Source organism: Canis aureus, chromosome 16 (genome assembly GCF_053574225.1).
Source record: "Canis aureus isolate CA01 chromosome 16, VMU_Caureus_v.1.0, whole genome shotgun sequence".
Taxonomy (NCBI): Eukaryota; Metazoa; Chordata; class Mammalia; order Carnivora; family Canidae; genus Canis; species Canis aureus.
In genome coordinates, this window is record NC_135626.1 from 12,766,915 (window position 1) to 12,779,417 (window position 12,503).

The window sequence follows — 12,503 nt, forward strand, 5'->3', positions numbered from 1 at the left end:
GAAACTCCCTCCTGTCACACATCAGGCCAGGAAGCCCTGCAGGAAGGCAGCCAGCACTGGAGGGGAAGATAATTCAGATGTTCTTCAAAGTTGCAGAGAGAGGGATGGCTCCTCTGCTTGTTTACCCGGAGGCCGGAGGCCAGGAAAGGAGGTGATGGGGGTGGGGGATGCGCTCCTGCTGAGCTGCCCTGGTTCCCAAATAGGACTGTCCAGCCAGAGCCAGCGGTGCAGGAAGCGGGCCACGTGTTGGGCCAGGCGGTTTGACCCAGAAGCGCAGGGGGTCCAGGCTAGAAATGCCAAAGTGGACACACACGAGGGGCCAAGCCCCATGGGCATCCCAGCAGCGGCAGATGTGCACTGTGCCAGGGCTTCTGGGCCCCAGGGATGGGATGAGACCCGTGCCCCTGCCGCTCCCAAGTGACGTCTCCAACTTGGACTGGACGTGACAGGAAGGGCAAAAAGCAGAAGGTTTGGAAAGGAAGGAAGGGAAGTAGCGCCACTCAAGGTGGCACGGCAGTCAGGGGAGCCCTGAGGAGCCCATGCCAGTTCTGCAGGACTGAGGACAGTGGGACAAGGTGTCCAGGGAGTGACCCACGCCGAGGCTGGGTCCCGGGTGAGTTGATGACATGGTACAGGGGCTCGTGGCGAGGTCGCACCCCATGTCCGAGGTGGATGGAGGCCCCAGAATTACAGATGTGTCGCCACCTCCCACGATGCATGGTTGGTGCAGGTCCCAGTGGACCTTTGTACCCACCTGCACTCCCCCCACCCTTTAGATGCCACAATGAATAGCCAAACTCCCCAAGGCACTGGGGGGTACGTGAGCTGAAGTCTGCTAGCACCCGGGTCCCCCCACTCAGCAGCAGGATCGGCACAGAGTCACGCTCAGGCCCGGACTCAGGGCCCCAGGAGCCCCCTGCTTGGGCTGCAAGGACACATGGCCGTGGGCGCTGTGTCTCTGTCTCTTGGGAAAAGCCATGGCTGCCAGGTGCCTGAGGTTGGCCCTGAGGCTGGGCACAAGGGCACCTCTGCTGGGCCAGCGCCAGGACTGCTGATGCCCGGACAGAAGCACAACGCCCCCCCTGAGGCCTGTGAGTCCTCGCACGCAGGCCTGGGTAAGGGCCTTGCGCCGCCCGCCTCCTCACAAGGCCTGGCCCAGAACAAGGTGCCAACAGCTCATGAACAGGAAAAGCGGCTCCACTCTGTTGATCGCCAGGGAAGAGCAACTTAAGTTACGTGAAATAGGATTTCACAGCAACAGGCCTGGCGACATGGTTGGGCTGACACAGGTGGTGACGCCGCCGCAGGAAAGCCTGGGGCTGGCTGCCTGTTCTCTCTGCTCCGAGGTGGCGTCGCGGCGAGCAGAAGCTCTCTGTCCCTCTGCGGCCCAGAGCGGGAAGTGCAGTGCCCACACCCGTTCCTTCCTTTGCCACTTTGCCTGGCTCAGCCAGAGCAGCCAGCTGCTCCCACGTCCTTGTGCCTTTGCTAAGAATGTCCTGGGGCAGTGATGTATGCTCACCCCGCATTCCTCTTCCCACCGGTTCTCAACTACGGGCATCCCGGGCAGGCAATGTGTTGAGTAACTTGCCCCGTTGCCGCAGGGACTGTGGTGATGACTGTCCCATGCCTCATGGTGCAGACCGGAGGGCCAGGCCTAGAGCCCCAGGCCCCATTCAGAGGATGCATCCTGAACGCTGTCCTCTGGAGCCACTTGGGGATCATCGAGTGTGCCAGTGAGTGTTGCCCAGGGCAGTAGCGCCCATTGGAGGCGCAAGGGGGAGCGGGCTGGGCACATCTGCAGTCGGCGGGAACAGTATGGGCCCTGAGCGGTGACCAGCCTGTGGACTTTCTCCTGGGATTCTGGTTCTGCTGGGGGCTGAGGTGTGCAGGGCCGTCCCTGGCCTGATGTAAACCCCTTGCTTTTGTGACACATCAGCTGGTCTGTGTTTCCGCGTCCCACCAGACTGGAATCTCCCATCACCTGATGAGAGCCCTGTCCTCTCCACGTGACTAGAGACGGCAGGAGGCCCCAGGATGTGCCCTGAGCGTGGGGCAGAGAGACTGGCAAGCACCTGATACAGTGCCAGGGAGCTGACCCCTGATGTCCTGGGCCCTTGGCTGCAGACTGTCCTTTCTGCTCCAGAACATGTCTGCCAGTGTGTTAACAGTGCACAAGATGGGAGGTATAAATGGGGCCTTCTTCTGTACAACTGCTCACTTCCAGACAGCTGTGCGCACATAGAGGGGACGGGGCAGAGGGGCAGAGAACCCAGAGCAGATTCCCATGCTCAGCACCCAGCCTGGATCCCATGACCCTGAGATGATGACCTGGGCCAAAATCAGGATGCCTGAGAGTCGGATGCCTGACCCACAGAGCCCCCAGGTGTCCCCAACAACCTGCTTTTGGACAAAACACATAGTTCATCTAATCAGAGGTTTGACATGGAAACATATGACTCAGGGGGGGTCCATAGAGGAGGACACCAAACAGCCAGGGGGATGCAGGAAGTCCTGCTGCAGAACAAGCCTGAGGGCCCTGCCCCCATGAGGCCACAAAGAAGGTGCCCTAAATGGACACACGTACCCCACTGGCCAGCGAACAAGCATGCAGCCTCCTCCCCTGCAGACCCCAGTGGAAACACAGAATTTGTTAGAGGCTTAGATCAAAGGGCTGAATAGAAATATGTTAAGGGATTTTGGAAACCGCACGGCCGACAGGAGTCCAGGACCAGGACGCGGCCAGGGGCTCACACATCCAGGGCGGGGCGGCCAGACAAGGACCACCCACGAGGGCCGCCTCCTGGGCCTCCAGGGAGGCCTGGGCATCTCTCCCACGACACTTCAGAGTCTGTGTGTTCTGTGCCATGCGGTTCGGCTGCATGTCCCGGACCCCGTGGCTGACCTTTGCTGCCATCCACTCGCAGGCCTCTAGGGCTGGCCAGGCCCCCGTCATAATGCCCCAGCCACGACCCATTCTCAAAGCTCCTTCGTGTCTGCAGCCATGTGCCAGGGCAGTGCCACATTCCCCACAAGCCCAAACATGGCCCTGTGGTGGCCCGGTCGCCATGGCTGCAGGGCTCCCCCTCGGGGCTTACACCAAAATCGAGGTGCTGGCAGCCACGCTCTGGGGTAGAACCCACTTCTGGCTCATGAGGTACTGTCAGGACCCTGGCTCCTTCCCTCCTCCTAGGGGCCCACCCCAGCAATTTAGGGTAATCTCTGTTTCAAGGTCAATCGGTAAGTCATATCTTTAACTGCTGTCAGGCTGTGTGAAGTCACACCTGGGGTAGTTTTAACACCCGAGGTAGGGAGCTAGGCTCCCCTGTGCCTCCTCGCTGGCTCCTCAACTCCTTGACTGATAACCCTGGTCTTGGGTCCTGAGGAGCCCAATTGGCCACCCAGGTCTCAGACCCTCCCCGGTTGGGAAACAGGTGTCCTCTACAGGGACGGGGGCCAGGGTCAGGCTGGGCATGAGCACCCACTTCTCTCTGGATACCAGGACTGGGCCAGCCCACGAGGGGCCAGGCAGGGAGCCCCCCAGCTGTCATGGGCACCAGGGGCTGGCCCAGGAGGTGCGGCTCCAGCCAGGCAGGGCCTGTGTTCTCCCAGCCCTCCCCTCTTTCCGGCACCCAGGGGGCACCAGGCAGCTAGGGCAGGTCCCCCCACTCTGCTGGCTTCAGCTTCCTCACTCATGGGGTCGGCGTGACGAAAACCCACCTGTGTGTGCTAGAGGGATCAGGGGAGCTGAGCCCCACGTGGCAGCCCCACCTGTGCCCAGGGCACCTCGTGCAGGGAACCGTGGTACCCTCAAGCTGTAGGCCCCTGGCTGGCCGGCAAACCCCACCTCCTGGGGTCCTGGGCCCTGACCTGCAGCCACAGCCAGCCCTCTGGTTAGCTTGAGGATGCTTTCTCACAAGAATGTTTGCAATTATAAAAGAAACCACACATGAACAATGAAAGTGACATTACGGCCATGTCTGTGCTCTTTCGCAGCAGTGTGACTCGGAAGGCCAGGGCCAGAAGCAGCCAGGTGACCGTCTGCAGCAGGGGGACTATGGGCCACCCCTACATGGAGCGCGACGTGGTCATGAAAAGGAGAGAGACACACACGCACACAATAGACATGAGCCCAGAAACACGGTGCTGAGTGAACGACGCCAGCCATGCAGAGACCACCACACGGACAGACACACAGAAGCCGTGGCCAGGCTGCACGGGGCGGAGGCCGATGGTATGTGAGCTGCATGTGAGTTCTGTTGCCACAAACCCGTGAAAGAGTTTTCCATTTACATTCAAACCCCTGAGTCCTGGGACTCCCCCAACCCCCTGCCCAGATTTTCTCCATGGCCCTGGAGCCGGGAGTCCCCACAAGTTGGCTCTGGCCTTCTGTGCAGTGTCCCCAGTGGCCGCAGGACAGAGGCTGGGGGTGGGGGCAGGCACACCCCCAAAGAGCCGGGAGGGTCACAGCTGGCAGACACCCAGGGGTGTCCCGGGCCCACCCTGCAGCTGCAGACGCAGCTCCTGCCCCCAGGACAGGAAGACAGAAGAGCCCTGAGCCCTGGTGGGGGTGGGGGGCACAGACCCGGCACGCTCACCTCTGCCGCCCTGCGGTGGTCATCATCGGTGCCCAGTGCCAGCACGTCCACGCCCAGACAGCGCAGGCTCCGGGCTAGTCCCTGCAGCATGTTGTCGCACACCACACGGAAGGCCCTGGCTGGGACTCCTGGGGCCATGTCCTCTTTGGCTGCAGGCTCCTGCAAGGTGGCTTGGTTCAGCAGTCCACGCGCCCCCCCCCCCCCCGCCCCATCCCTGAGTGCCCAGTGCTCAGCCCTTTCTTTTTTTTTAAACTTTGAAAAGAATCTTGAGTGGTATGTTCTCTATGCAGATGAACGAAATGGGCCCCCAGTACGGCCTCCACATGTTTCCTGGGGGCGGGGGGCTCGGGAGCCACACAGTTTGTGCCACACTCTGCCCTGGACCTGGGTGGGAGCATGTGAGACCTGGTGTGGGGACAGGGCCGTGTCGGGCTTGTCCTCCAGGACACTGACCGCTGCCCTGCCTCCCTTCTCTCCAGGCAGGGACCTGGGCCCCCTTGTAAGCTGCTGGCCTGCCTCAGCACAGCCCTCCCCTTGTAAGGCCCTTGTTTTAAGGACAGTGACCCTCCCTGAAATTGGGAGCAAAGGGACCCTGAGGGGCTTCGCTCACCTGCCAGGCCAAGGCTGGGGCCACCTGCAGGCGGGGCAGCTCCTGGGGCCCTGACCTCTCGCTGTGTCCTGGCCTCAGGCTTTTGGCCAGGTCTTCAGACAGGGAGAAGCTGGCAGGTTCTCTGCACAGAGTCTGGTACACCTCCAGCAGGCAGTAGGCATCAGCAGCTGGGGTTGGCATGGGTCAGCCTCAGCCCCCAGAGTATGGGGCATGGGGTGTGGGGGAAGGGAGGGCACGCACACCTGCATAAACCAGCTGCTCCTCACTCAGTGGGCGCCGATCCCAGTTGGAGAGCTGCTGTGCCTTGTCCAGGGGCCGGCCCAGCACCTGCTGCACCAGGAGGCTGAGGCCTCGCAGACCCCTGGCCTCACCCCTACCTAGAGCTGGCATGTCTGCTATTCGCATCTGCCAAGACAGAAGCCCTCGAGGGTGAGAGGCCTGCCTTGGAGAATGGATGGCCATCATTCACACCGTCACTGTCTCACATGGTGGCCCTGTCCTGGGGAAGGCCCTTGACCCTTCCTGGTAACCTGTGCACGGAAAAAGGGGCACAGACAGCCTGGGCAGGCAGTACAGGGGGGCCTTGTGGCCACGGTGACCTGTCCACAGCTCTGGGGTTACCATCTGAGCCCCCAAAACTACGTGCTGAGAACTAAGAGGGATCCAAAGCAGGGCTGGTTCTGGGGAAAGCATGGGGACACATGGTGACACTCCCTCCCACGGAGCCTGGTGACTGGTGGCCGATGCAAAGGTGCTTTCAGGCCACGATCATGTCTTGACCCACAGACGCCTACCAGCCTGTGGTGAAGAACCCCGTCCTGGTCCCCATCCCTGTCCACTGACCTGCCTATGCACCTGCAGCAGGTCTAGGCCGCCCCGCAGCTGCTTCTCCACATGAGCCAGGGTGGGGCAGGAAGCACCCAGGCTCCGAAGGTCCCCTGCCATCCCATAACCTGCAGGGAAGGCCGTCAGTGGGATGGACACCTGAGGACAGGGCCCTGGCCTTGCCCCAGCACCCTCCCACTGGCGGGCGAGGGCTTTGCTTACCTAGCTTCGTGATGGAGGGATCAGAGAGGAGCTGGGACACCAGCCTACAGAAGGCCTGAGACGCCTGGCCTCCTGTTGGCTGTGAGAGCAGAGGCAGGTCCAGCAGGAACACACGGCCCCCCACCGCCACCTGCATGATTGATGCCTGGGGCCGGCCCCCTGTGCCAAACGAGGGTCGCCACTCCAGGTCCACACCGACCACCTGGCCAGGCTGTAGAGAGCTGGTGTGAACAGGTGAGGCCCACCTGGGGCTGCGGGGCTGTGGCCGAAGGCACGGCCAGCCTGCCCCCCGACCTCAAGGATGAAGCTGAGGCGAGGGAATCTCAGTTGGGAAGGCTTGACCAGCCCTGTGGGATCCTTCATGACCGGGGCTGGGCCTGTGCCCTGGTTGCCCCTCGTTCCACACGGAAGGAGTCAGAGCACCTGCACCCTCAGGCCAAGAGCCCAACCCTGGCACAGGCAGGTGTGGAGATGTTACAGGTGGGGGGCCGCTGCCAAGTGCCCGGGGCAGGCACCCGATACTTGCAGCTGGGCCTTCAGAGTGGGCTGATATGCGTGCCCTGCTCTGCATGGGTGTCTGGAGGGGGGGGGCACGGTGGACGTCCAGGCCTGGTGGGGCCTGGTGTGGACAAAGTCCCTGGAGCCAGCCACGAACCTGCAGGAGCTCCGCCTCATGCCCGGCCAAGTCCTCCCAAGAGGCCAGGAAGTGGATGTCCTCCCTGCTGATGGGCGGCTGGTAGTAACCATCCCTTCTGTCTTCCAGAGGTGCCTCGGCCCTCCTGGAAGGAGAGAGGCTGTGGCACCACCACCCGCCCCCTGCTTCCTGGCCAGGCCAGGCCCAGAGCAGACCTCAGTGGGGCAGGGCAGCTCTGGGTCCTCGGGATCCCGCTTTCATGCTCCCCTTCCCCGACTGCAGACTGTGGGTGTCTTGGGCCAGGTGCTGGGCCTGGCTGTGGGCTCTGGTCAGGAGGGGCACCTGCCTCCTGGGCTCTGTAATGTCTGTGTCCCAGGAGCAGGAACATATGTCCCCTTCTTCCCTGACTGCTGACATCCATGACTCATGGGCCCTTCCCAAGGGGTGGGGGGCGTGCACTTTCCCCTCGCCAGCCTCATGAGCTGGGATGCTCACCGCTCCTGGAGCTTGAGCCGGCGGAGCTCTGTAGCCACAGGGGCTGACAGCCGCTCCTCGGGCAGTGAGAGGTCCAGGGCACACTGGGCAGCTGCGGCCTTGTTGTCGGGAGAGGCCAGCAGCCGAAGCAGCTCCTCCTGCAGCCACTCGTCCTGCCCAACCAGGCACTGGGGGACAGATGGGTGCGCTGGACTGCTTGGCTCTGCCCCGAGGGGCTGCGACAGTCCTGATAGCCCCTAGACCTCTGGCGGAGGCTGCTCTCTGAAGGAGGGCCGCAGAAGCCCCCACAATGGAGCTCTGTGCTGACCAAGCTGTCGTACAAGGGCCCTGCGCGTGGTGGGGCTGGAGGGTCCTATGTCCACAGCCGCCTGACTGCCTGGCCCCAGGCTCCCCATGTCCAAGTCCCAGGCCCTCTCTGGTCCTGTCCCCAGACCTGAGACTGGTACTGTCTTTCTAGAACGGTGCCTGGCCCTGCTCCTTCTCCACCCTTGAAGGGTAGGGCCTGCTCCTGACCTGAGGCTGTTCACACCTCAGGCCACTCACCCCCACCCTTGGGCTGCCAACATGCTCAGGGGAAGGTGGGGCCATGGGACCGTCCTGCATCCCCAGTCCACAGGGTGGACGCAGGAGGAGTGGAACCCATGTGGCCCACAGGCATCCCACCCATGTCCAGGCCCAGCCACCTGTACCAGGAGGGCTCCAAAGGAGGGTCCCCATCTTGGCTGAGTCCTTGAGCCCATAGGGTCAGAGGCTGCGGTGAGTCGGGTGGGGGGCCAGGACCCCACCCTCCCCGGGACTCTGAGACTCTTGTCCTCCGGATTTCTGACCCCAGGGGCCTCCATGTGCTCTGAGGAGCCCCTGCCGGGTCCAGGCAGGGCCCCCTCCCAGGGATTCTGTCCCCCAAGTAGCCTCAGGCCATCCGCTTCCCGCAGGCTGCGGGTTCCCACGTGGACGACAATATGTGGAAACCCCTCCACATTCTTCAGGATGTCCGCTGCCCTTCCGGCTGCCTCAGCCTTGGCACCCAGGGGGGACCAGCCTTCCGGGCCTTCCCCGGGGGTCCACGTTCCTCTCTGGTGACTCACCACTCACCTCACACACCCATCACTCCCGGAGGGGGGGGGCAGCTCAGTGCTGCCCCCGGCTGGATGCCACTCAGGACACCGGCCACCAGACTATTCATCCAGAAGGGACAGGCCCCCGCCCCACTAACTGGCCCATGGCTCTGAGGCATGTTACACTTGGGATCCTGTGCAGCCCCCTTCTTCCGAAGCTCTCCACCCAGGGCCAGAGGCAGCGCGGTGTCCATGATGAGCCCCACCTCCAGCTTGGCCTGAGGGACAGAAGCTCCTAGATGGTCCCATCCAGGCTGCTGTCCTGCTGGGTTCTGCGGCCCCCAGAACCCAGGTGTGGCTGTGCAGTCCAACCCTGTCTAGGTCCCTGCATCACCCCAAGGGGCGGCTGCCTCCTTCTAGGGGCCCGGGCTCACCTCTCGCCAGGCCTCCGGGGGCCCAGAGGTACGGGCAAGGACAGTGTTCAAAGATGGTCTAGAATATTCCCTCAGTGAACACCGTGGAACCTCCAACAAAGTGCGCCTCCCCCACCACTGGGGGGCTCTGTACACTAACGGAGCGTCCAGGATCCCTGGCCACTCTGGCCCTGCCTCACCTGGGGGTCCTCACACGAAGCCCAGTCCCTCAGCATCTGCCTCTTGCACCCTCCAAGAGGGGTGGGCAGACCCAAGGTCTGTGTCTGAGTCCTGGTCAAGGTGCGGCATCTATGCTGGGAGGGGAGAAGCCTTCTATCTATACTGCCTGCTCTGCAACCTCCCAGGGACATCAGAGGAGTGGAGCCAGCCGCGGGCCGATGTGAAAGCTGCCTGGGCCTGCAGACGTGGTCCACGTGCACACACACTGTCTTAGGGCCGCCTGTCCCCCAGGCCCTCCCCCGGGTCTGCACCCCCAGCTTGTGCCCGGGAAGCCCCAGGGGGACGGTGGGCATGGACAGACTCACCTGCACATGGTCAGTCCAGTTCTCCTGGGACATGCTTCCCTGCAAAAGTGAGCACCAAGGTGACCTTTCCTAGTGATAGCCCCAGGAGCCGGAGAGCACCTCACTCGGAGCCCCCCACCTGCCACAGCCTGGCATACCCACCTCCACAAGCCGCTTATAGCACAGGTAGCGCAGAGTGGCCAGGCGCCGCTGGGTGACAACGTTGGGGCACAGTGCTGTTGAGAAAAGGCAGGACTTGGGGTCAGGGCTGGGAGCAGGGTCAGTGGGCTCCAACCCATGGTCTCCCCACAGGCGGCCTGCCCTCCCCGCCTCAAGCCTCTTCAGGGGTCTCCTGGAGCCCCCACCTCTGCACAGGGGACAAGGGACAGTGTGCTGTCTCTCCAGGTGCCGCTCCAGCTTCTCCCTGGGTAGGACCCTTCAGAGGTGTCTCATTTCTGCATTTCTCCCCCTGAAAGGTGAGCCCATCAGGAAGAGCCGTCTTGCTTGTTTGTTTACAAAGTGATGCTTACCCGTTAGCCTCACTCCCAGGAAGGGCAGCCATCCATCCACCTGGCCAGCCATCCAGCCATCTGGCTACTGCCCCTCCCTCCTAAGGCCAGCTGTCCTGGAAGCCTGGCAGGGTGGATGGCATGCTGACCACAGGACAGTTGGGGGCCTGGTCTTCCAAGGGCCTGGCCAGGACCCTCTCACAGTGTGGCTGTCCTGCTAGCACCCCACACCCAGCACCGGGGAGCAGCCTTGTGGCTGGGTCGCTGTCCAGCCACCCTGGAGGTCAATGCTGCCCAGAGGTTGGGGCTTGCAAAGGAAGGCCAGTTACTCTTCAGACTGGTGATGGGGGGCTCTCCCTCCTCCTTCTTGCTGAGGACCTGAGGGTTCCAGACCGCAGGAGGCCACTCAGGGGTCTGGGACAACATTGCAGGGTGAAGTGGACAAAGCCTGAGGAAGGGGGGGAACAAACGAGGAAAGGAGCTATGGGCACTCCCCAGGCAGGGCATAGAGTAGCTAACGCATTCCTGCAGGAGCCATTCACCCTCAGACCTTTCAGAAACTTAAAGGATCTGAAGCATCACTTGGCTGGGGGGATACTTGTCAGAGTGCCTTGGCGATACAGTGTCACATCCACACACAGGACTCAGTTGCAGCCTGGCTGCTGGTCCAGACCTGAGCACAGAGCCTTAAGGCTAGAGGCATAGGAAGCCAAGCCCAACCACCTGATACATGCTCACCACCTGAAAATGCCACAGAATTCAAACAATCCAAACCGTATCCTGCTGACTCATCTGTGTTAGAACACCGGTGCCTAGGACAGGCACACAAGTGACCCCAGGTGCCCCTGTGCCAGGGACAGGGGTCCCTGGGGGGGGTGTTCCCTACTTGGTGCTCAACACAGTGCTCCAGCTTCCCATGTGCAGGGGCAGGTGGCCCACACTCCAGACCTCCTCCCAGTGCCTCAGACCCTGGCACCCCCAGAGGTCTTTGGTGCCGGGACCCTCCTTGGACCTTCTGCACCTAAACTCCACTGTTGGTTTTACTCTGCAGCTCAAGGTGGCTCCTTCCCACAGTGGCTTTCCCGGTGCCTCAGGAGTCCCACCAGTTGGCCAGTCTCCTGGACTCGGCCCATATGTGTCAGGTGGGGACCCCAGCCACTGTCAGTACAGCCTGCAGCTCCTTGTTCCTAGATGCCCTGACCAATGTGCACCACCAGCTTGCGGGCACCCACATACCTTCCTGCTTCTCCCATGTGTGCACCACTTGCCACCATGGGGGCTGCTGAAAATCACAAATCAAAACCTCTTGGTGATGTGCTCCTATCTTTGCAAAAGCCCCCAAGAGTGCTCTCCTTTATGCAGGAGGCGCCTCATCCAAGGGCCAGAGAAGCTACATAATTTCTCTAGAGCGGCAGAAGCAAACATGACGACACTTAAACCTCCAAGTGACACAGAGAAACCAGTCACGACCAGAGATGGTGGTGAAATGTGGATATAGACCATAAAACAACCGTGACCAACACACCCAGAGAAAAAGACAAAATCAGAAATGCGTTCAAGCATCATGAAGCCATATAAGGTGAAATAGCAGATGTGAAGAAGAACCACATTACAACTTCTGGAGCTAGATCCAACAATCGAAATGCAAATGAGGGCTGTGTCTTGTGGTTTGGTGGACACAGACAAGGAGAGGCTCAGTGAGGCGGGAAAGCACCTGACAAGGAAGCCATGGGATAGCTATGGCTCATGGATGGTGTGGGGAGAGGGTGAACACGCACTCAGGGGTCGGACAGCAGGGCAGCAAAGTGGGAGAAACAATACTTAAGGAGATCATGCCTGCCGATCTTCCAGAACCAAGTGAAGACAGCAGTCCACAGGTTCAAACAGCCTAACACACACCAAGCAAAATAAATACAAAGAAAACCTGTAATGAGTCTCCTCACAGTGAGACCACAGAACATCAGAGACAAAGAGATGACCCTAAAAATAGTCAAAGTGGGGGGAAAAAAGAGAGAGAGAGAGAGATTCCTTTCAGAGACAAGAAGTTAAGATTTCTTCCTAAGCACACATCTTGACCCAAAAGACTGACATCACACAGCATGGTCTCTGATCACAGTGAGATTAGGAGCCCCCACCAGAAACATGACTAGAAGTCACACAGTTTGGAAACTAAGAAATACATTTCTAATGAGCCCATCAGCAAAGAAAACCACAACAGAAACTTGAAAACATCTAAAGCTGCACCATAATGGAAATAACATCTATTGAAACTTGGGGAATATTTTAAGAGGAAAGAGGGCTTCATGTTTAGCCTGCTGGGCGGAAGGGGCGGGGGGACCAAAAGCTAAAAAGCCAAAGCAGACAAACGTAAGCCAGGATGAACAAGTGGCATCCCATCAACTACGAATCAGCTTCTGCGTGGCAAGACTGACAGGTGACATAGGGCATGGGGGGAAACATTCGCCCAGCACCTATCTGATGAAAGGTGAGCATTCAGAAGGGACAAGGAACTCCTGCAACAAGAGCAAAAAACCCCCAAATAACCTGATTTTAAAACAGGCACAGGAACTGATTAGACATTTTCTGAAGAAGACATCCTGACAGCCAACAGGCACACGCCA

The 12,503-nt window shown here is 60.6% G+C and overlaps 1 protein-coding gene across 19 annotated transcripts in view; it reads right to left on the reverse strand.

The window, feature by feature from the left end:
• The window catches only part of EXD3 (exonuclease 3'-5' domain containing 3), an 80,886-nt gene that overhangs the window by 24,474 nt on the left and 43,909 nt on the right, over positions 1-12,503 (reverse strand). For 18 of the 19 annotated variants that reach the window (XM_077851579.1, XM_077851574.1, XM_077851578.1 and 15 more), the window contains 9 exons: positions 9,536-9,609; positions 9,395-9,433; positions 7,382-7,548; positions 6,908-7,031; positions 6,253-6,463; positions 6,049-6,158; positions 5,448-5,610; positions 5,206-5,372; positions 4,596-4,754 (listed from right to left, as the gene is read on the reverse strand). In XM_077851579.1, the coding sequence (XP_077707705.1) occupies positions 4,596-4,754; positions 5,206-5,372; positions 5,448-5,610; positions 6,049-6,158; positions 6,253-6,463; positions 6,908-7,031; positions 7,382-7,548; positions 9,395-9,433; positions 9,536-9,609 (1,214 nt within the window). The remainder of the gene's footprint in view (positions 1-4,595; positions 4,755-5,205; positions 5,373-5,447; positions 5,611-6,048; positions 6,159-6,252; positions 6,464-6,907; positions 7,032-7,381; positions 7,549-9,394; positions 9,434-9,535; positions 9,610-12,503) is intronic. The other variant, XM_077851568.1, reaches the window with a different exon arrangement.